The sequence below is a fragment of the Calliphora vicina genome, chromosome 5 (assembly GCF_958450345.1).
Source record: "Calliphora vicina chromosome 5, idCalVici1.1, whole genome shotgun sequence".
In the NCBI taxonomy this organism is placed as follows: domain Eukaryota; kingdom Metazoa; phylum Arthropoda; class Insecta; order Diptera; family Calliphoridae; genus Calliphora; species Calliphora vicina.
This window is the reverse complement of record NC_088784.1, coordinates 44,430,351-44,454,556: the sequence shown is the minus strand read 5'-3', so window position 1 is coordinate 44,454,556 and position 24,206 is coordinate 44,430,351. Positions and strand designations below refer to the sequence as shown.

The following is a 24,206-nucleotide window of genomic DNA, read 5'->3' as shown; positions in this document are numbered from 1 at the left end:
GAGACATCACTCGTTTCTTGTTCTTTTATAAATAGGTAGTTCAAAAGTCAAAAAGAGCGATTGGACTAGAAGAGCTACCTTGTTCATTTTTTAAACTATGAACTAAAATGAGCGGTCATTGAAATGAACTATTAAGCACAAGTCTAATTATTATATTCAAACATTTAAAAACAATATATTTTTCAGTTTTTTTATTAAGAAATTTTGGCTTAAGCGACAAACCCCAAAAGATGCCAATGAATTAATTTATTAAGAAAAAACGCTATTTGAAAAATATGTATCTTGAGCTTTTTTGCGGTTATGGATCAATATGTATGTATTTTATATTATGCATATTTTTGTAATATGTTCTTCGAATATAAACCAAATATAAATAAAAAACATAAAATCGTCCCATCAATAAAACAATAGTGTATAAGCATATTGCGTAATAAGAATCTAAATAATTCTATATGTGGTTAAAATTTGATGAAATTCTACTTCCACAAAGTGGGTCAAAAGATCAATTGAAATATTACTTTTGTTCTAGATGTCTACTAACACGAAAATGTTAAACTCAATTCTTTCGAAATGGCAAACAAGTTATACACTATTGTTTTATTAATATCTGAATATAAATCAAAAAACATATTAAAATTAAATTGAATTACACCAACTATTAGCATCGTTGACCTTCGCCGAATCCGATTTGTAAAACAGTTGCATGTACCAAAACTTCAGTAGTCGCAATCGAATTATAAGATAGTACATGCAATCGAAGAAATTCGATTGGCGTCAAATTCGGTTCTGACAACGAATCTGTTTTCTCTGTGTGTATATATGTAAAAATATGTATTTTGTTTGTGTGCGAAGTATAAGTTTCAAATATATACATATGTATGTATATTTTTGGGACACTCTATTGTTTAATATATTTACAGTTAGTTATCCCTAGTTACCGGACATACGTACTCATATAACATAAATTAAATTTGGAGAAAAAAAAATGGAAAAATAAAATGAAAAAGTTTATATTAAGTTAATAAGAAAACATCTGATGATCCGCTTAGAATTTTTAATGAAGCTTAGAACGTACTCTCTGAAATAATCTAAAAAGTACTAAACAATTTTGTGTTTTTTCAATCTGCTCTGTTGTCATTGTTGCGCCAATCAACAGAAATTGGACAAATAATAAATAAGTCAACTAAACGAAAAAAAAAAATTTAAGGAAACAAAAAATAAAAAGCATCTATCTATATACATACATATGTATGTATGTATGAATGAATGTATGAATGTATGTATGGATGTAAGTATGGAAAACAAAAATGAATTCAGTTAAAATATGTATGAATGTACTAGCTGTATTGAAACAGTTACGTTCAAACGAATTTTAAAAAAAAGTTTGACGCCAAATACACTTGATATAGAAATGTCATGAGAATATACAATACAAACACACACACACATACACAGTCACATCGGTAGGTTTGTGTGTACGTGAAGTACGAACAATTTTAAAAAGGGATACTACTACAACAGAAAGTTGATTGACATGGGGACAAGGCATAAATCAGAATTGAATGAAAAGTTAAAAAAAAGTTAAAATGTTGTAGAAAAGATCATGGTTCTTTTTAATCAGTCCCAAGCACTCCCACAAAATTGATGAGGAAGTTTTAAAAACATTTGAAACTGAAGCTAAAGATGAAAGGCGTTATTTAGTTGTTCATTTTTTGTTTCCTTTTGGTCCGGTCATTAGGTGGCATATGATATCTGTCTTGTCAAAACGTCTTGTGATTAGTGTAACTAAAGGCATTTATTTTTTAAACATTTTCAAAATATTAACTTTTAAATTATACAACTGAGGTCTTTCAAATAACTGACTCTTTATCACAATATTTCATCATTTCAGGTGTTGATGAGTGTATCTCCATATTTGGGTTCCTAGTCGGGAAAACTTTTCCGAAAATTCACGGGAATATTTATTTATCGGATACCGACCAAATTTTCCCGGCAAATTTCAGGTTTCTTATTAAAGTTGGCGTATTATTTCTGCATAGCTAAAACCGATTCATTGTGATTTTTTGACTATCGAATGAAATTTGATTCGATTTTTTTAAATTTTTTCGATTACACTGTACAACACAACAAAAATTACAAGGTCCGACCAATAAATTTTGATAGAGGAGACTAAAAAAAAGACACGTGTATCGGCGAAAGTTTACATCTGAATTTCATTTAAGGGGGCGTTAAAGTTTCCCAACTCTGGCACATTCTTATTGCAAATCGTCATAAGAAACCATGTGATCCTTACATTTTATGTATAAAATGTGTGCAGCAAATTTATGTAAAAAGTTACGGAAAACATTTTTGTAGAATATGTTAACCCTCTAAATACTCAAGACATGGGTATTTTTTGTCCTTCTTTTAAAAAAGAGCAACAAACCCCATTAAAACAGGGATTTAAGGGGTTAAAATGTTCCGAAAATATAAAAAAGAGCAACAAACACAATTAAAAAAGGGATTTAACGGGTTAAAATGTTCCGAATATATATTATCCATGAAATTTTACTATAAATCCCTGAATACACCAAAACAGAAAATTCAACCAGAAAGTCAGAAATAAGACATAACAAAAGAGAGCCTAGGGTTAATTTCGCTGTTATTGAGAATTTTATTTTAAAGAACATTATAGGTATAAAATGTAATTACCAAATTGAGAAAATTTTTTTATAATATGTTAACCCTTTATTTGTTGGTCTGACCATGTAATTTTGGAAAAAAATTGATTTTGTTGCTTAGTGTTATAGTACCAAAAAATTAGTTGACATAGAATATTATGTGTTAGTTAACCGAATTTTTGTCACATCAACTAAAATTAAATTTGTTTATATACATTCTGATTTGAAAAAGTTATTTTTCGAAACAAATTACGAATTTTACTGTATTGAACTGATTTTTTTTTATATTTCGCGGGCATGGAAAAGTCCTGGAAGTTAGGAACTCTACTCCACATAATCTACACGTATTTTTGATCTAGCCTATATAAAGAAAAATACAACTTAAATTAATTTTACTTGAAATTTTTTTATTTGTTTTGACGGTTAGCATTGAGTGAGTAGACAGTCATGTTGGCTTGTATGAAATTGTAATTCCAATGACACAAAAGTTGAGTGCTTCATTTATATTGTAGAAACATGAGAAAGAACTGAAAAAAAATTAAATAGTATTTCCAATAATTTTAAACTAACTCTAAAACTAATTTTAAAACAGTTATCGTTATATCTTAACAAGAACTTTTTACCTTTTCGTTATCTAACGAAAAACCTGTTAATTTTATTCAGAATAGCTCTATTATAGTTTACTAACGAATTTTGTCTGCTTAGTAAGCCAGCAAGTAATATTGCACCTAAGTCATAACTACTTATTATTTGGGTGAAGCACTAGATATTTTTTTTCGCCATTTGACAAAATGCCTATGTTCTCGTCGAACCAAAAATGTGTAGCTAAAAAAACAAACAAAACTTGCTTCGTGAGGTAATCGGCATGCTCGATTGTTTTCCGTGATTGAAAGTCTAGCTGGGTGAGTAACACACTATTCCATATACGAGTTATTTTTCCATTTTAACATAAACATATACAATATATTAATATAATATGCACAAAACAATGAATGGCTTCGACTGGGATTGAACCTCTAAACTCTCGTTTATGAGTCAGACATATTAGCACGCTGTGCTAAAGCAAGTTCATTAGTAACTAGTAATTAGTTGCCATTACCAAAATTCACAAAAATCATGAATAAAAATTTGCACAAGGTCCATATTCGGTTCACTTATTGATCTTGGCAGAGGCTTATAATTGAGCAGAAGAATTTAAACCTACTTAAAAGGAAATTGTTCTATCAAATTCGTGCTTATCATAGCTGTTATATTACACATGCTGTTAAAGTATATTCAAGTGTTGATAAGGATAAATATACATACATACATTTCCGTAAAAAATAACCCTCATGATAGTAATTCTTAAACTTTAAAATAATATTTATTTAAGCTTAAGGTCTTTTATATAAAAAATATCGCACTATGTGCATGAATCATATTAGGGAGTTTGCTAGACTATTGCCACTTGTTCATCTTGAAAATCGGATAATAAACAAGAAATTGTCAAGTTTTAAAAAAAATTATACAGAGATATGGCTAATAAAGACGTGATAGATTTTATAAAAACAAAAGTTTAGAAGCATTTATTTCCACATATGTTCCGATATTTGCCGTATTTTGGTAGGCTACGATATTTCTGAATACTTACCCAGCAAAAACTTTCATTGAAATGTAATGAGTTAAAAAGCTAATATAACTACTCTTCACTCTTCATTGGACGCAACTACTTACCACCTTCGCTTACAAATAGGGAGTAAACTAAATCATTACCACGTTCGCTTACAAATAGGGACTTAAATAAGTTAACATACAAAATATTACTTTTCATCTCATTCATATTACATGTGCATACTTTTTGAAAATATTTGGCAGTTTTCAAGATGGCATCAATTTGTATTAGATTTTAATCAACAAAAATTTAATCAATAAAACGTTAAAAGCGTTTTATTATGAAATAATTCTGAATTTCGTAAATCAGCTCATAAACAAGTACAATGTATCATATTATATGCCAGCCATTACTAAACTACTTATATATAATGCAGGTGGTATGAAGTAGTCATTAAAAAGTAAGCTGTTCAGTAATTGCAAGTCACTACCAAGTTTTTGCTGGGTAAGTATTTTGAAGAACAAAATAATAAAAATCATAACGAAAAAACTGTGTTAAGCCAAAATATTAAAATTATTTGTAACTTATGAAGATAGCATTATCTTAAATACATATGTATATAGTTTAGTCTTGTACGAATTTCAAAAAATACCAAAGGGCTCGCAAATCTTTTAGTTTCTAATAATATTTGTTACAGCTGTATAATTATAACGATAGCTGCCAGATTTGACAATTTATCGTCATTTTGACGATTTCTGGTTTAAAAATAGCAATTTGACGATTTCTTTCTCGAAAATGAAGATTTTTTGCATTATGAAAATATGGTACTCTTTTATCAAATAGATAATGAATTTTCTCATTTTGTTGGTGAATATGAAAATCAATATTTAGATTTTGAATTTTGTCAATTAAAATTTTTAGATTTTAAATCAATTTTTGTAAATAAATTACTGAAATAAAACGGGAAAATTCTAAAGCAACTTTTTCTATTTTGACAAAATTTATTCAGAATATAATGGCATTACCCCATTCAATTGAAGCCGCCAAGCTCGAATTTATGCTTTAATCTCAGGCATTATTACCTTCCGAATGGACCAAATGCTATCTTTTAATGAAATTATCTTTAAAAAGTAATGTCAGATATTGTTCATTCGGGTCATAATCAAGATTATTTATAGACATTAAATTCTTATTTAACTTTACTTTTTTATTTTAGTGATACCTTATTTATAAACTTCAATTTTAAGAAATGTTTTTTGATAAATGTGAAGTTTTCGTTTTAAATAGGAATTTAAAATTCCTGTTAGAAATCTTGACCTTTCTAATGTTCCGATTTTTTTTGACGATTTTTAAAATTCGAAATGACGATATTTTTCTTTTTTATCGGGATATTGACGATTTTTTCCCATATTATTTAAATTGTGTATAGTCTCCTTAAAATAAGTGATAAATAATTTTAGCAGAATTAAACAATTAAGAAAGTATAGTCGGTAAAACCCGACTATGTACGAGTAATATCCTTCGTTGAGTAAATGCGTATATGGTATGGAGCAAAAACATGTTACTTTTAAAATTCCAATAATTTATTTTCGTGAGTGTTTTTCGGAAGTGGGCCCTATATGACCAATTGTGGAAATTAGGACGCGTAATTTATTTCTATATGAAACTTATTTGTGTCGAATTTTTTCGGGATACCAACACTTAGTAGTTTTATATTAGTTAAAGTAATTTTCGGAATTGGCCATATATGGGAGCTATGGATCCGCACACTATTTTTAGGTGTGATTTATTTGTATATAAAAATGTTTGTGGATATTTTATAAATCTATAATTTATGACACATAAAGTCTAATTTCGAGAGGACATTTATATGGGGGCTATGTGAAATAATGGACATATTTAGGAAAAATATTTTATGTGCGGCAATGCTGACCACGACTGAAAAAACAAAAATCATTGAAACTTTTTTCCAAGATGATTTGAATAGGAAAAAACACTAAAATTTTACTATGTGAAAGTATTTAGAGCTTATTACAACATTTTATTTAATTTTCTAATTTAATTAGTATGTTTTAGGCTAAGATTACGCGGAAAACTAAGCTCCGAATTAGCATTTAGTATGAAATGAATTTGACTCTTTTGCTATTATAGAATTGTTTATTGAAACCGAATATATATTTTCTATTTATTTTTTAGTTTTTGTATACATATATGTACAGAATATATATTGTTTTACTATAAGAGAAAAATCTGTCACGTACTGTATGTCGCGTACGATATTAAATTTTGTTTATTATAAAATCACCCAAAGATTCTTTTCATTTAAATATGACGGAGTGTAAAGGAAAAATATTTGGTTTAGTGTAAGAAATTAAAAGAAAACATAACGCCTCTCACGATTCGAAAATTTCTACATGTAGCCCAAAATTACCTCCGTTTTATGTCACGTACGATATACGCTAATTTCGCTCGATATTTTGGACAACAATGTTTCGAAAGAACAGCCCTCTGAATGGAACATAAATACCAAATTATTTTTCAGATACTCTTATTTTTGCTAAATCTATACCACTCTATAGGCGTACAAATGTCACGTACGATGACATGGAATTGCCCATATGAAAGCTTCAATAACAAAAAACCAATAATATATGGTTGATACAATCATGTGAATCATAAATTAACCATATTATGGTTACCACCAAAGAATAACAAGAAGGGAAGGCTCTCTCTTTTTCTACAACAACAACCTCTCTCTCTTCTCACATACAAGTAGTATGTGAATTCAACACACTTGAGAGAGAGATTTATCTTCAAAACTTTTTATTGAAAATTGCGATAAAATTGCAATTCTAACACGCACTTTCACAAGCACACACATTTTTTAAATTTTTTTCTACACATTTAAACCATTAAATTAACCGAAACATGCATATTTTGCACAAACGAAAAATATATTTTTTTATTTTTTTTTTGAAGTTGTGTTGAAATTAAAACTGAGAAAAACACATTTGTAAAATTTCGTATTGAAAATTAATACAAAATTCAAATAAGTTTAATTTTTTCAGAAATTATTGAATAAAAAGATGAAAAATCTATTTATAAAACCTTTCCAGATCAAATATAAAATAAATAATTTGAGAATTGTTCGAATTTTTAAATTTAATTGTATTAAAATTTTGTTATAATTTTTAAGGTCGCTTTTTTACAACTATGTGTGTTTGAGGAGTGTGGTGAAAGTGGTTTTTTCACCAATACATATAAACAATATATTACTAATACATTCATATAGTTAGGTTTTTTTTGACAACCGACTTAGGTTTTTTTTGACAGCGTTTCACTTCTTGTTATTATTCTTTGGTTACCACAATCATGTAATAGTTACTGCAACTATATTATTGTTAAAGTTTCCAGGAGACTAGGTAAATGGCCCCCGTTTATATTAACAACGTGGACATCTCTGTATTATGCAACGTATGTATTGTATTATTATTCTTGTTGTTTTTGCTAACTTTTGCTATGCGCTTTAGTCATATAAACTGAGCAGCTAGCGACCAAAACTTAGTTGATTCGTGCTTTGTTTTGCGAATCGTTACTGAAGACACAGTTTCTTTGGTGTTGAGTGTAAAATGAAAAGCAGATGTAAAAAAAGTTCGCAAATTCAATTTGACTTTTGTTTGATGAAGAAAACAAGGATTGTCACATATGAGGTGCTATCATTTAAATCTTGCTTGCTACGCTGTCCTTTTTTTGTCTATTAGTTTGTTGTTGTTAATATTTATTTCTTGTTTCTGGAAAACTTTCAAACCATAAATAAAAAGTAGAAAAAAAAGAAATTAAAAATGAATAAATGTTGCCTTTTTTAATACTTTATGTTAAGAAAACTTTAAGTTCTGCCTGCAACTTGTTTCCTCTGTCGTTGTAAATGTTGCTTTTTTTATTTATTTATTTATTTGTTAACTAATTTATGACCTCACAATGTAACCAGTTAAAACATACAATACCAATTTTCAGAAATAGTCCCCCGCGCAAACATTCAGACAAAAGCACAGAGATAGATATATTCGCTTATATCCACCAGTAAATGATGCTGCAAACAAAAAGAAGCAACTGTGAAGAAATGTGAAACTGTAGAACTTCTAGTAACTGTGTGACTAAATAATTTTACACAGATAAATCTGGAAAATGAATGTTTATAGTTTGACTGTACGACTGCGAAAGCACAAGGGAACAACAGTAGCATCATCCGCAATTAGTTTTCTTCACTAATTTACAGTTATAGTTATTTCATTCTCTTTTATATAATTCGTTGAATTTATTTTTTTTTTCTTTTTTGGTTTTTCTCTTTTATATGCTTTTAGCATTATCCTTTTTTTCTGCTCTAGTATCGCTGTCGTTTTCATTTTCGCTGTTAGTTCCAATGAAAATGTCATATTGAATGTACACATGTATATACATACATAAGTACATTCTATCTATTAATATATTTTTCATTTATTTATAAATATGTACAGGAGTACATAGACATGTATGTATCTGTACAAGTTTGTGTATATTACAGATATTAAAAACTAAAATTGAGCACAAAAAATAAATAAATAAAAAAAAGGAAAAGAAATCTAGATCGAATTATATAAATTAAAAATGTTACTTACTGACAAAGTTTATCCAGTTCTTCTTTCTTGGCAGCGCCAATTGAAAATTCTGATGTTAAATGCAACATTTCCAGCGGTTCCGCACATTTGGTGAATTCCTCTTGGCCGCACTCCTCAGCGTTGACAGTTACCACCAAAGCGAGGGCGATTGTAATTGCAACTGCAACAAAACAAAAGTTTTCGACAAATTAAAAAAAGAAATTCATGCACTTGTTTATTCTACATAGAAATGAAAATGGAAAACAACAACAGCGACAAAGGTCCTTTACTAAATGAGAAACTACTACATACATCTATGTATAAAATGGCTGGCTGGATGGATGAATGAATGAATGTAAGGAGTTTTACTACTGACTGTTGGACGCACAGAGTAGCTAACTGACAAACGTTTCAATACAAAAGTAGAAAATAAGAAATTTCAACGCGCAATCAACTCAACAAAGTTGAAAATGTGCACCATGGGTAATAAAAATTTTGTAACTTAAATTGGCATAACAAAATACAAAAAAAAAACGACAACAAAAATCCACCATTGTTGTTGGTAATGATGCATCCACATGCAACCTCTGGTTTAACAGACGTAAATATCAGTTACATCTTAAAACTTATAGTTTTGACTATGTATGTGTGTGTGCTTTGAGTGTGTTGATGGGGGCGGATTGCCTGCTTCAATGTTTGGGAGTTAGGTTGACAAAAAGCGGTTAAATAAATATATTGCTCTTTTTATTGCACTTTCTTGGCCAACAACAATGATAAATGGGCAAAAGTAAAATTTCAAATAGTTTATTCCGAATTTTCGCTATCGAATACAATGACATTTCTGCCAGATGTGTCAAATTCTCTAAATGTCCATTTACACAATACTCTCATATGCATGCATCTCCCACATACACTCTTTAAGGCTATTTATATTTATGTATTGCTGCATAAATATTTTGTATCAAGAAAAAACAATATTCTAAACTGTTTATTTTCTTATTATAGCAAAAGTTTTTCCCACTATGTACCTAAATAAATATTTATATGGAAAATATTATCACTGTTTTATTTAAAGTTTTGGAGTTTTAGTCATTTGTTTATGTTATTTAAAATTAATTTAGGCTTTACAACGAATACCTATTTTGTATATCTTTAAAATTATTACAAATATCCCAGACCAGTGATAAGAGGGACGAAACGAAAAATTTTGATTAAAAGCATAATTTTTGAACATTTACTCTTCTCAATTCGCTAATATTTGGAATACATGATATCCATGGCCTTACAAAATTTAAGGTTCTACAGAACTTTGAAATTAAATAAAATAAAATTTAGTTGGAAAGGGGATTTTGGTGATATACTCAGACAATTGAAGGCCCTATGATTTATGTTTATAAAAATCGGACAACTAATTACAAACATATTTGAAAATAATTTTGATAATTTTTCGAAATATTAGAAAATTTTTAATAAATGTTTATTACTCATATATAGGGTATATGTACCTACATATATATAGGGTAATTCATTTAGAGTTTTTTTCACAGATCTCTAGCGACTAGTATCATACAGTCAACTTATTTTAATTCTATATTTTTTGACAATTCATCATCGAAAAACTCACACCGCTACAACGCGTTGCAACGTCTACAAATTAAAGCATTGTTCACATAAAATCCGGCAATATTTTTGTTTTCTTTTGGCATGACTTTCTAAACAAATCAACTGTTATTCTGTCAAGATTTAAAATTAGTATATTCATTTTTTTACACGTGTCGAGCAATGGAAAATCAAACTAGAAAACAAATTGTGCACAACTTTCTAAAAAATCCAACATGGTCAGGTGCAATGATAGCAACAAAACTGTAGCTTCCAAAAGTTCTGTGAATGATGTTATAAAACGTTACAGAGGAACCTTAAGCACGGATCGTAAGAAAAAAGAAACCAAAAAAGTTAACAGACGAGACCAAGAACACCAATCGTAGTTCAGCAAGAAGAATACCCCTGGATGCTGGCTTACGGTCATATCGTAGCATTAAATATCCAATTCGTACTGAGAAGCAAAATATTACTGCTGTAAAACGGTCGTGTTTACTTTACGAACAAGTTTTGACAAAATTTAATAACTGCCTTATCATGGATGATGAAACGTATGTGAATATGGACCTTCAACAGCTATCAGGACGTAGCGGGAATGTCAATAAAAAATATAAATATTTCATGTCAAGTGAACCAACTTTTGGTTTTTTCTATTGGAAGTAACTCAGACACAATTTGAACAAGATCGGTCGAGAACTCTCTGAGTTAGAGGAGATCAAAATTTTCCAAGCAGGTGTTTTTTCTTATTCATGTATCTTATTACCTATTGCTCTTAGCAAAATGTCTTAAAATCTTAAAAAAAAAATTTTAATATTTTTTTCCGAAATCAAAAACTTAAAATATTTTCCTTGAAGGCCTATTTTGTCGCTTAGTGGGATGCCTTGTGGGATATCTATCAAAATAAATATTTTGTAACTCAAAACATACAATTTTTGACTTTTTTTGCAAAATCAAAAACTTTGTTGATTTTTTTTTTCAAAATGAACTCTTTTTTAAATTTTTTTTTAGCTCAAAAGAAGGCTTGGGTCTATTCCTTTAAGACCTATTTGGTCGCATAGTGGAAGTGCTATTATCGACAATAAAACAATTTTATCTGCTTGGAATAAATATGCAGCACATTTGGACTGAAAAGTTGTGCAACAGTTAATGGCTACCATCAAGTCAAATACTATAATTTTTATTAGAAATAAAGATATTTAAATAGATTTTTTTGCTAATAATTGCTAATAAATAACATTGAATTTATGATTGAACATTATTAAATCGCATTTTTCTTTATGTAGATATTAATGCTTAAGCGCGACCGGATTTTAAGTGAACAATGCTTTATTCAGCTGTAATACGAAATTCAGCGTTCTGTGAATACATTTTTTTTGTGCAATGGCTTTATTGAGAAAGCATCTAATTTCGCCTTTCGGACCTTCCAAGTATTGTCGGAAGAAGTGATCAATGGAATGGACCACTTTGTGTGGGTGCATCGTCAATGTATTATCTGCAATGTGATGTTGTCTCACATTTTAATACATAACTCTGGTTTTTTGCTCATTTTGAATATCAAACATTGCTGATAAACAAAGATTATTTCAGGAAAATTTCATACCATGTAGGCCCTATCGTGCCTACAACAGACATACGATATTTTAAGTGTTTTATTTAAAATTAAAAAAATAACCTCTAGTTTAATCGCCCTATAAAAGTCTATAGCTACCAAGATTATTGGACAAGGGCCTGATTTTAAATTCCATACCACAAATTGATAATGCGAAAATGCTTTATCAATTTTAATTGAGAGGTTTGTAATGTGTAGTTGAAACATTCAACATTTCCATCAGTAGAAACTTCTACTTAACTGTGAAGCAGCTTTAAAAGCACTGGGTAATCATTGTGGAAATAGATTTTCCAGTTTTTCCACTAGATAATACTTGAAACTATTAGAAGATGCCGCTGGTGTATAAATAGTATAGCAAGTGCAATAACCGAGTTCGATTATTGTGAATCTTGACGTAGTCAACATTACGGCTACAGGCTGGATCTAATACCTCCTACATGAGCATACATTATGATGTCAATGAAACTACATCTGACGAGTAGTCTTGGTCTTGTGATCGAATGTGATCAAAATCGAAAGACCCAAGGTCAATTTGTTTGTGATGTCTTATGGATAGAAACTAATATTGAAATTTTTAACTATAAATACGAATATTCTTAAAAGTTTTAATTTTCAGCACCTATTACCTTGAAGAACTTAAAATATAAATTTTTTATTAAGTCTACTCACTAGAAAATTTTTTTTAATTTTCTAATAATCAGAAATAATACTGTAACCTGTATTTTTGCAGGTCGATTTTAATAAGTAATAATGATGAAAACAAAGCAAAGAAATACAGCTCAAGTTGGTTGAGAGACGAGAAGCTAATGGGATGGCTGGAGCCGGCCAAAGATGACGACTTTAAATGCAGATGCAAGGGTTGTGTCAAAATTTTAAATTTGAATGCAGTAAATCAAATCTAAGTAAACATGCTAATACCCAAATGCATCAAAAAAATCTTTCAAAACAAAAATCCGAGCAATGGATTCTTTTTTACAAACAAGTCCCGGAAAAAACAATGGTGTTGGAAATTTCAAAATCCGCTTAAAGGCCCAAATTTATAATGTTATTGCAGAGTTCTTAATAGCTATAACATTCTAAGTTCTGCAATTTTAACAAATGCGTAATAATAATTTGTTCGTTATTGAAATTATGATCACAACTGTATGTGAAACACACACACACTTTTTCCACGTTTGAATATGTATCATTCAGTGTCAGTAGTTCTTAAACTGTTTTAGATAAAATAGATATATATATTTAGCAAATACAATAATCTACTTGTTAATGGTCTAAAAGATGAACTGATAAAACCAGCGTATTCCCTGAATGATTTCGTTTATATATGTACATATATAATATTATTAACTTTTATGCATCTAAGGCATATTTAAGAATCTCTGAGCTAATGCATGGATGTGTATTTTGTACATGTACATTAGATCTGACCTTTTCTTGGATGTGCCTAATTTTGTTATTTAATACTGGTATGTATCTAAAACTTATTGAGGAAAAATATTTTTTTAGAGGTTTCCTCCACTTGTTCCATTATGCGAAACTAAAGAATAAAATTTTACCCATCTAGTATAATTCTGTGTCAAGTTTTAAAAAAAGTATTGGTAAATATAGAAGATTTGTCACATTTTCTACTTAAGATCTTTTTCATTATCAATTCGACCTTATGTCGAGTTAAGCTACTCTTCCATATGACCACATAATTAATTTACGGGGCATAGCTAATGTACATTCATACATACATACGTACGTATAGTATTTGCCCTATTGTTGTCTATTTATTAATGTTAACAAATACTTTTTGTTTATTTTACATTGATTGCATTGATCGCAGTTGTATGAATATGAAAATTTTATTGTTTTCAAAAAGTTCATTCAGACTTTCAACATAAAAAATAAAAAACCATTTTGTGTGTAGAGGCCTGACTTTAAACGGGGGAACAACGAGAAAGCATTTATATTCCGCGCAATAAATTGTAAATCAATTGTGTACGCTCATTCACTAATTTCTGTTTTTTTTTTTTTTGTATTTATTTTTTTATTTTTGCTCTTGTTGGATTGTGGTACTACCAAAATGTGCAAATATAACAAATGAGTGGTTTTGTATTTGCTAAAGTAATAAACAATAGCCAAATGCATGTACATGTATATGTACAGGACTAGGGCGAGGACACGGACACGGACGAACAAAATGAGTTGGTGAAAAAGAACTAATTCATTTTAAACCAAAATATGACTTACAAGCCTATAAAAAAATACATACAAAATTATTTGTAAAAAAGCGTATTCGATTTGCCTCTTATTCATTTTTTAATGACCTAAAATACAATTCTTTTTTTTTATTTAAACTAAATTAAGAAAACAATACATAATAAAAAAGTAGCACACTAATGAGTGAATTTTTACCGCATATTTATTTGTTTAAATAACAGGCGAATTTTATAGACATCACCGGTTAAAGTACAACTGATAGATATTAAATACAAATGTCAAAAAAATTAAAAACTTAGAAACTATTGCAGTATATGGGTACAGGTAGCTTAGCGATAAACGCTTTTTCTTATTTCGGTAACGGTATTTTAATAATAACGGTAATTTCACCCTGAAATTATTAATAAAATTTACAAAAATTAAAAATATGTTTATTAAGGTTTACCTTCAATGTATGGAAAAATAGAAAACTCATCTGTTTCAAAAAGGAAGGGCAGTTTTGTGTTAGGTTAGTATAATACAAAATTTTGACAAAAGTTAAAAATAAGGTTTAAGGAAGTTAAAAATAAGGTCCACCTTAATGTTTATAAAGGTGGTATATATTTTATAATATTTTAAACTTTATAGATTTTAATAAACCCAACAGACATTTTGATAATTTAAATTATTTAAATAATATCGGTATTGATATTTAGAGGTAATGTTATATACAATGATAACGGTAATTGCAGTTATTTCGGCAATGGTAGCTTAGCGGTCACGGTAGTTGACCTGATAACGGTAATCAACTTTGGAAAAACACAAGTTTTGAACCTTGAGTCTTCTGATTTCAACAATATTCGGTAAAAAAAATATCCAAGAATTTCTGAAAAATTTAAAATATCTTCAAATAATCTTAAAAAGTGTTAAATTATTATTTTTTAACACCAACATATTGCTCCGTACTAATTTACTTATATACACTTTAAACTTTGTAACAGAAAAATTCACATTTTATTAAAAGTGCATTCATAATGCAAATTCATTTGGCAATTTTTCAAATGTATTTTTTTTTTAACTTCTTCCTGGAGAATTTAAAATAATTAAATTTTTACTACTTAAAAAAAATTTTGTTTTTTAAAAATTAAAAAAAAATTGTATGTGTATCTTTAAATATGTACATTTCCTGGGGTCACGAACGTACGTTCGTACGCTTTTGATGTCCAAAGAATATAGAAAACAAAACTTTTCCTAGCATTTTTGCGATTCGATAGCATTTTGGTAGCTCTATGTTTAGTACAAAAGATGGATTTCATCGAGTTTAAGTTTTCATAATGATAGTTAAAAACATGTGGTAACGAACGTACGCAAAATAGAAGTCAACTCTGGCTGACAGTAGTGAAATGTAAATGGAACGGAATATTTGAAAGAGATTAATTAATTTTAAAAGTGTATTAATGTAGGTCTCTATCCGGTATTTACACTATAAAATATCTTTATTGATTTTTGTTTAATTGGCTTAAGTACCGGTCGCGAACGTACGATTTTTCCATATGTTTTATTTATTATTATCACCATGCATTTTCCCATAAATATCTTCAAATTTCCTTAACAAACTAGTAAGAAAGTATGGACCATATAATACCCTACACTAAGTAAATGAGCAAAAACATTTTTCTGTTAAAAATTCAATAATTTATATTCGTGAGTGATTTTTGAGGTGGGTTTTATATGGGAGCTATGACCTATTATTGATCGATCACCATGAAATTAGGTCGTAGTTTATGTCCATATGAAAGTTATTTATGTTGAATTTTATGTGTATTACCAACATTTTTATGAGATTTATTAAGGTTTAAGTGATTTACGAAAGCGGATTTTATATGGGAGCTTATATAGGAGAAACTTATTTGGAACAATATTTGTGTAGATACCTACATAAATTAACCATTTATGACCGATAAAGTTCAATTTCGGGAGGACATTTGTATCGAAAATATCTTCAATAAAACACGATTTAATTTTTCGATCCTGGTTGACTAATCGAAGGAAGCATTCAGTGTGTTCTTACAATTCTGTTTCTACGTATATTATATTGTTTTTATGTTTTCGAAATAAAAAGTGAAGAGATTATATTCAAACACACCTTTTTTATTGATATAAATTTGATACATTGCGGCTAGTCTCGATTGAAAGTAATTGCGACTAACGGAGGGTTAAAATTACTAAATTCTATAAGAGATTTTAACACAATTCTATTAAATAATTTTATACTACATAAATATTTGGTCAATTCACAAGGTCTCTATCATGTCTATTGCCCTAATATTTTACGACTCGGCCGCTCGGCTTAATCGACTCTTAGGCGTTTTGAACTTCATGACTGTGAATCTTCTTGTGGACTCTATCTGTCATTTCTTAGTTTTTGCTAGTGTTTATAAACCGGTTAACCGAAAGCCCGGTTTTTCTTCGAAATCTCGGTTTTTTGTGAACCGGTTAATTTAAAATGTTGATTTTCGGTTAACCAGTATATCCGGTTTTTATCACTCGGTTAACCGGTTTTTAAAATTTGGGACTAAAATTAATAAATCCCATGTTTTTGTGCATTTTTTATATTAATTGTGTACACATTATTGGTCTGATTTGAAACCTCAACTGCTGATTTACAATACAAACCTCTTTAGATTAATATTTTTAAGAATTATAATGATTCTAAATAGTAGAGGACGATGAGTTTACTGAAAAACTTTTTCAAAATAAATTGCACATAATTAAACTATTAAAAATTTAATTCCGCATAATTCTAGAAGTTAAGCTAAATCATAATAATGATTCATTATAAACTTAGTGATGATTTTACCAAACGTTAAATTGAATTTGATGTACATACCTTCTTGCAATATATTTGACATCATTGTTTTGTTCTTAAAATTTTATTTTATTATTCATTTCGTTAGCTTAGTGTACAAAGTCCTTTTCAGAAATATTACAGGAGAGACAAAAAACGTTCTAAAATTTGATTTGAAATATTTTTGAAATCTGATAATGGAGTTTTATTAATTATTTGGTATGATTTATAATGACAAATAATCACAGCTAAGAAGAAGTGCGTTTGCATCCTATAGGTCCTTTTTTTGACTTGTAACATTTTTTGTTTCATAACAGAAAGTCGAGGTGATAATAAATTTTAAAATTATCAAATATTTAATTAAAAAATTGATTTACATTTTTTGGTTGAAATTTAATGAATAAACCAATAATTAAAACAAGTATTATATATTTAGTAACATATTTATACTCAATTCCATTTGACCGAGATAATTTTGAAATTTTTATAAAATAAAATAGACTAAGCACTTTTGTATATTTATTAACCATTCCTGACTACTTAAAACTAAAAATTTTAAAGCTGTGTATACTTTATAGGACATTTTATGTTTTCTACATATATATGACGGTTAATCGGTTTTTTCGAAGTAGGTTAACCGAAAAACCGGTTTTCTAAAAATGCCAATTTTCGATTAACCGACAAACCGGGTTTTTAAAAAGTCGGTTTTTTATAAACACTAGTTTTTGCGTTATCAACACACTTTTTGTTAATTGTTTAAGATTTACAAATTCATAGACTGAAAGAAGAATATCTTACCTTTTCAAACAAAAATATTTCGAATAGATCATTCGACTAAAAGTTAGTAAAACTGTGATTTAAAAAAAAAAATCACACAAAATTTCACAGAGCAAAAACTAAAAGTCAGAATGCATTTCGGCCTTCGAGGGAAATGTTAACAAATGTGTAACTAAAGCATTTATTATTACTTTTTAGATAATTGGTGTTTTGTAATGCATGCATTGAGGCACTCTTACGGGTTAGAGGAATAATCTATCATGTTTTTCTTTAATTCTTAATTTAAATAAGTAATAATGGATTTGACCCAAATCACGGTTTCCATTCATATATTCATATGAAATTAGCAGTAGAATATTTACGATATTCGTCTTCCGTGTCAAAATCACCACTTTTGAACTGTTCAAACCATCTCTCGAACGTTGAAACCGATGCAACACATTCACCATAAGCATTGGTGAGCAATCGGTGTGCTTCAGCGGCACTTTTTTTTTAAATTAACGAGCACAGTGGTATGCGAAAAAAAAGAGGGAAATAAATCTGTAACTTCTAAACCCTTAATCCGGTTTGAATAAAATTTGACATGCGCAAAGAGGAAGTATTTTCGAGTTTAAGTTTTGAATTTTGACATGCGCAAAGAGGAAGTATTTTCGAGTTTAAGTTTTGAATTTTGACCGCATGGGCCCACCAGGGGTGGGGCCAGCGTTTTCCGGGTATGTTCAATTTTTAAAACGATCCTATTTCTTCGGCTGTGTTTCGATTTCAAAACGATTACATACATACATAGAATCTCCTCGTCGAGTACTACTCGTCGTAGCTATCAATTATCTCCTATGAGTTAGGAGATATTTGCATTTGAAAATTAAACTTTTAACATTTTTATCCTACCTACTCCAGATTTTAGATAACAGCGGGTCCAAATATTTCCCGATTTTCTCCATTTTTCTTTTATTGGACAAACAACAAATGTTTATGTCAAACAAAAAAAATAATTGTTTAAAACTCGTGACTGACTCCAAAGTTATATGTATTTAAATTTAAAAAGTATTTTTTTTCTTTTTAAGTTATCTAAAAAATTTCTAAAAAGGTGTACTAGGAATTTATACTTTTTGAAAAGCTAACTTTACATTAAATATTTTAAATGAAAACAAATTTGAAAATCGAAATCGATATCAAAATATAGTAACCCATTTTAGATGGCCAAATAAGGGTTCCGATAACCCTGCCCTTGGTATGGATATTATTGCCAAAAAACTAAAAATCCCATTTTTGGGATTTTTCAACACTTTTTTGGGAATTGCGAGATTCCTGATTACAAATTTCAAAATTTGTTTTTAGTTTTATATTTTCAATGGCAAAATCTATATACATAACTCTAAAATTTTATTAAAAAATATTCATAAATAAAAATTTAATTTCAATTGAAAAACAAGTAAGAAAGTATGGTCTGTCAAGCAAAATCATTTTTATTTTAAAATTTCAATAATATATTTTCGTGAATGATTTTCGGTAGAGTGCATTATATGGGAGCCATGACTAATTATGGACCGATCGCCATGAAATTAGGTCATGTTATTTATGTCTATATGAAAGTTAGTCGTGTTGACATTTTTAAGAGATTTTTGCTCGTTAAAGTAATTTTCGGAGCGGGCCTTATATGAGAGCTATGACTAAATATGGACCGATCATCATAAAATTTGGTGACATGATTTCCGTATATATAAAACTTATTTGGAATGAAATTTGTGTAGATACCTATATGAATTAAAGGATTAAGGAATTAAGGACATTTGTATGGGGGCTAGGTGAAATAATGGACCGATTTCAGCCATTTTCAATAGGCGTCGTCCTTAGGCCGAAATAATTGTATTTATTAAATTTGATCTAAATATCTTCAAAATTGCGACCTGTACTTTGGGCACAAAAATTTACATGGACAGCCAGCCAGCCAGACGGACATCGTTCAATCGACTCAGAAAGTGATTCAAAGTCGATCCCCACTATGGTGGTGTAGAGTATAATTTGTATCTTTGCAAAAACTCAATAAAAAGCAATTTTATGTGTAGGCTTCAAAATGACATATAAGATATTAAAAATAAAAACCGCCTTCAAAATATCTATACACCCAAGAATAAGAAAGTAATATCGAAAGTGGTGGTGTATTTACATATACATCCATATAAATATATAAATGGCTTTGTAAGTTTGTTTGTTTGTTTGTTGGTTTATTTGTTTGTTGGTTTGTTTGAGCATCACGCCTAACCGGCTGAACCGATTTCATTGAAATTTTGAACATAGATAGATCCTTTTTTAGAAGCGTCAATAGGCTATATTTTTTTTTAATACTTGGACCAAAAAGATATTTAAAGGGGGAAAACCGGTAAAATTGATACCTTTAGTTCTTAAACAATCAAGAGATTTGGAACATAGATATTCCTTTACTTGGAAGCAATAATAGACTATATAGTTTTTCTTAACTTGGACCACAAAGGGACAAAAGAGGGCAACATTTGTACCACCCATACAAAGTAAATAGTTATTTTCGAATATCTGCAGAACTAAAATTGTGACTATCTTCAAACTTAATACGAATCAATTTCGTATCACTGTTTGAAGTTTAACTAAAAATGGGATGGATGCAGGGGGTGTGACACCTCCCAAACAAAGTAAATAGTTATTTTCAAATATATGGTGAACTATAATTGTGGAAGTCTTGAAATTTAGTCCGAATAGCACCCTTATCATTCTACATGGTTTGGCTGAAAATGGGCGGTATTAAATTAGTGGGCGTGGTACCTACCATACAAAGTAAATACTTATTTTCGAATACCTGGAGAACTGTAAATGGGAAAGGCTTCAAACTTCACATAAGTTAATTTCTTATCAGTGCAAGAAGTTAGGAAAAAAAAATGGGAAGGATCGGAACTCGGGGTGAGTCACTTCCCATACAAAGTAATTAGTTGTTTCTAAATATCTTGAGATCTATAATTACTAGATTCTTCCAACTTTGTCCGAATAGCTCTCTTATCATTTTACATAGAAAAGCTGAAAATGGGCGGGAGTGGATAAGTGGGCGTGGAACTTCCCATACAATGTATATAGTATTTTCGAATATCTGCAGAACTATTATTACGACAGCCTTCAAACTTTTTACGAATCAATTTTTTATCAGTACATTAAGTTTATCCAAAAATGGGACGGATGGGTACAAGGGGTGTGGCACCCCTTCTTAATTTCTGGCATAACAGGACACTGGCATCAACGTAATTTACACAAAATTTAAAGACTGTTACAATTAGATTCACTTGATATTCGAATATTTATATATTTTATATACAATGGTAACAAAATAACTCATTTGAAGTATTACTTTAACTATTATAATAAATAGCTTTCATATCATTATAAGGAGTCTGACTAAAAATAGGCGAATGTCTTAAAAAAAGCTTCAAGATTTTTTAAAATCACAGGATATTTTTTATACCTTCAACGGCATAGTATGCAATTAATCACAAACTAGAAATTCCGGTATTAATTATATTCATTTATTTGCTTATAAAATATTTTCACATTTTTTTTATTTTACTTCGACAGGGGTAGCGAAGCGCACCGGGTCAAGCTAGTACATACATATAAGTGATATTATTAAAAAAATTGGCTTTTATTTTTGAAGAAGAAAAAACTTTTTAGTTAAAGTTTAAACATGTAATCGAATTATTCTAACAAGTTGAAATCTCTTATTCGAATTATTTGTTTTATTCGAAAAATAGCAAACCCTAATAATTTGGATCTCAAATAAGTACCTACATACGGACATGTACTTACTTACATTCATGAACTTAATAGAAATATTAAATAAACATTGTTAGTGTGTGTGTGCATTGGTAATTACCGTTAGTTGTTTTAGTAGTCATGTTGTGGTGTTGCGATTACACGTATTTAATGCGTATCGAGATAAATGTCAGAAAAGTCTTTTGCATTGGATGCCACAATAATTGTTGTTGTAGGTAGTGTTGTGTTGTGTGTTATTATTCTTGTTAATGTACTATTTGAATGTTCATGTTGTTCGACACATATTAAATTGTTATGGTGCGCATTTGTTGCACAAATGTTTCGGTAGCACACCACCGCACACACAAAGTTTGAATGTTTTAGGTATTTGGTTAAGTAATTCAATGCAACTTGTAGATATTGTTGCATAATATGTGTAATAATAAATTTTGTGGCACAAATGTCATATGAACTTTGTATGAGTTTGTATGAGTACGGGAAGTGGAAAATATAATAGGCCTTAGTTTGCAGGCCTCCTAAAACTATAAACATTTAAAACAAAAACACATGTGCAAGAAACATTATGAACCTATCCTTACAATGTATGATGGTGTGATATATGAATGCAACGAAATTTTTAAGAGATTTATTGACTTGGTCGACATTTCACAGCAAAAAACGTTAGTGTTTTAACACCAGTCAATGCCATTAATTTTTTGTTCATATTATATTAATGTATATGTTTCAAACACAAAAAAAAACAAGTAAGAGAGCTATATTCGGCTGTGCCGAATCTTATATACCCTTCAACAAATTATATTTTAAAATAATTGTTTTAAATATTTTTAGGTAAATAAAATTTAATTTTTTTTTATTTTTTTTTAAAAAAAGTTTTTTCCAAATTTTATTAAACATTTTTTTTAAAATTTTTTTAGTTTTTAATTTTTTTTTTGAAAAAAAAATGTATGACAAAAAAAATTGTTTGATGAAAAAAAAATTCGGGTTAAAAAATATTTTTCCCGATTTTGACCCATTGTAGGTCCAACTTACAATAGCTTTATCTACATCGTTTCAATGGACTTTGAAATATCTATCATTAGATATCCATATAGATAAAAAATAGGTCAAAAATCGAGGTTGTCCCGGTTTTTTGCTCATATCTCCGTTATTTATGGACCGATTTTGATGATTTTAAATAGCAAACTTCTCGAAAGCGTGTCTGACAGAATTATTGAAGATTTGGATCCCGAAGATATCTGGGGTCTTCAGAAAATTGATTTCAACAGACAGACAGACGGACATGTACTTCTCACGAAGGTGAAGGGTATAAAAAAGCAATCGAGCATTTTAGCTACATATTCTTGAGGTGAATGTAAGTACAGTCAAATCATAAGTAGTTATCACTTAGCTCCAATATTACTTGCTAGCTCAATAGGTCAGTGGAGCTTTTGCTGACAGAGATTTTGTCTGCTAAATAAGGCCTTTAATAGGCTCCCTTACCCATTTAGCGTTATCAAAAAAGTTCTTTGTGGGATTTATTATTCGAACATGTACTTACTACATTTTAAAATCAGATTTGATAATAACTAAAGGCAGAAACATTTCAACGTAGACGCTATCCTTAGCAACGAGATGCGTAAATATGAAGAAAAGTTAACTTGGTTTCCTTATTAATAATGAATTCATATGACAGCTTTTGATGATTTTCAATCGCTCATAAAACACATTCTTAAAAGTAATGAATGCTACGAAAACAATTTGATATTAGTCCCTTATTACGTTAATGATGAATATATTGCTGACATTTTTGATTGTTCTCATAAAACACATTCTTAAAAGTAATGAATGCTACGAAAACAATTTGATATTAGCCCCTTATTACGTTAATGATGAATACATTGCTGAAATTTTTTGTTTTTCTCGATAAACATGGAGATATCGCGGAGTTTATCAGTGCAGCACGTGTTATTTATATCAAGTGAACTAGAGAACATTGAGGTTAGTTTTATTTAATCTTGGTTCTCAAGAGATTGGACTACAAGAAAAGGGAGTTCAACTCACTTTGGTTCCAAATTCAAATCTATCTAGTCAAAATTATTTAAATAGGCCTGTATTACGTATTTTTCAAGTTACAGTAGGGTCTTGATATAAACAATTTATAAATTATATAATTATCAAAAGAATATTCTATCAAATAGATTTTATTTCCAAAACATTATTTTGATGATAAATATGCAGATGTCCGTGCAATCAAATAAAGTAAATTTTTTTTACCCACTTACAAACTATTGTAAGAGGGAAGTAAAACTAGATAAAATCACTTTTTATTGCTGGTGATTTGTCTAAGCTTTGATATTTTAACAGATAAAACTTGAGTGTAAGTAATTCTTATTCGCTCTATAGTTTTATTTGTATAATATATTTAGCTTAACTAAAGCCTTTGGGAAAAGGTTTTTAGATGATCTGGCCTAAGCAGCCAGGAACTAGCTTCTTCCGCAACAAGAACAAGTTTAAAAAATATTGTTATCTACAG

At 29.2% G+C, this 24,206-nt stretch overlaps 1 protein-coding gene across 2 annotated transcripts in view; it reads right to left on the bottom strand.

Moving 5' to 3' along the window:
- The window catches only part of LOC135962032 (uncharacterized), a 181,861-nt gene that overhangs the window by 38,170 nt on the left and 119,485 nt on the right, over positions 1-24,206 (bottom strand). For both annotated transcript variants that reach the window (XM_065513758.1, XM_065513760.1), the window contains one exon: positions 8,907-9,066. In XM_065513758.1, the coding sequence (XP_065369830.1) occupies positions 8,907-9,066 (160 nt within the window). The remainder of the gene's footprint in view (positions 1-8,906; positions 9,067-24,206) is intronic.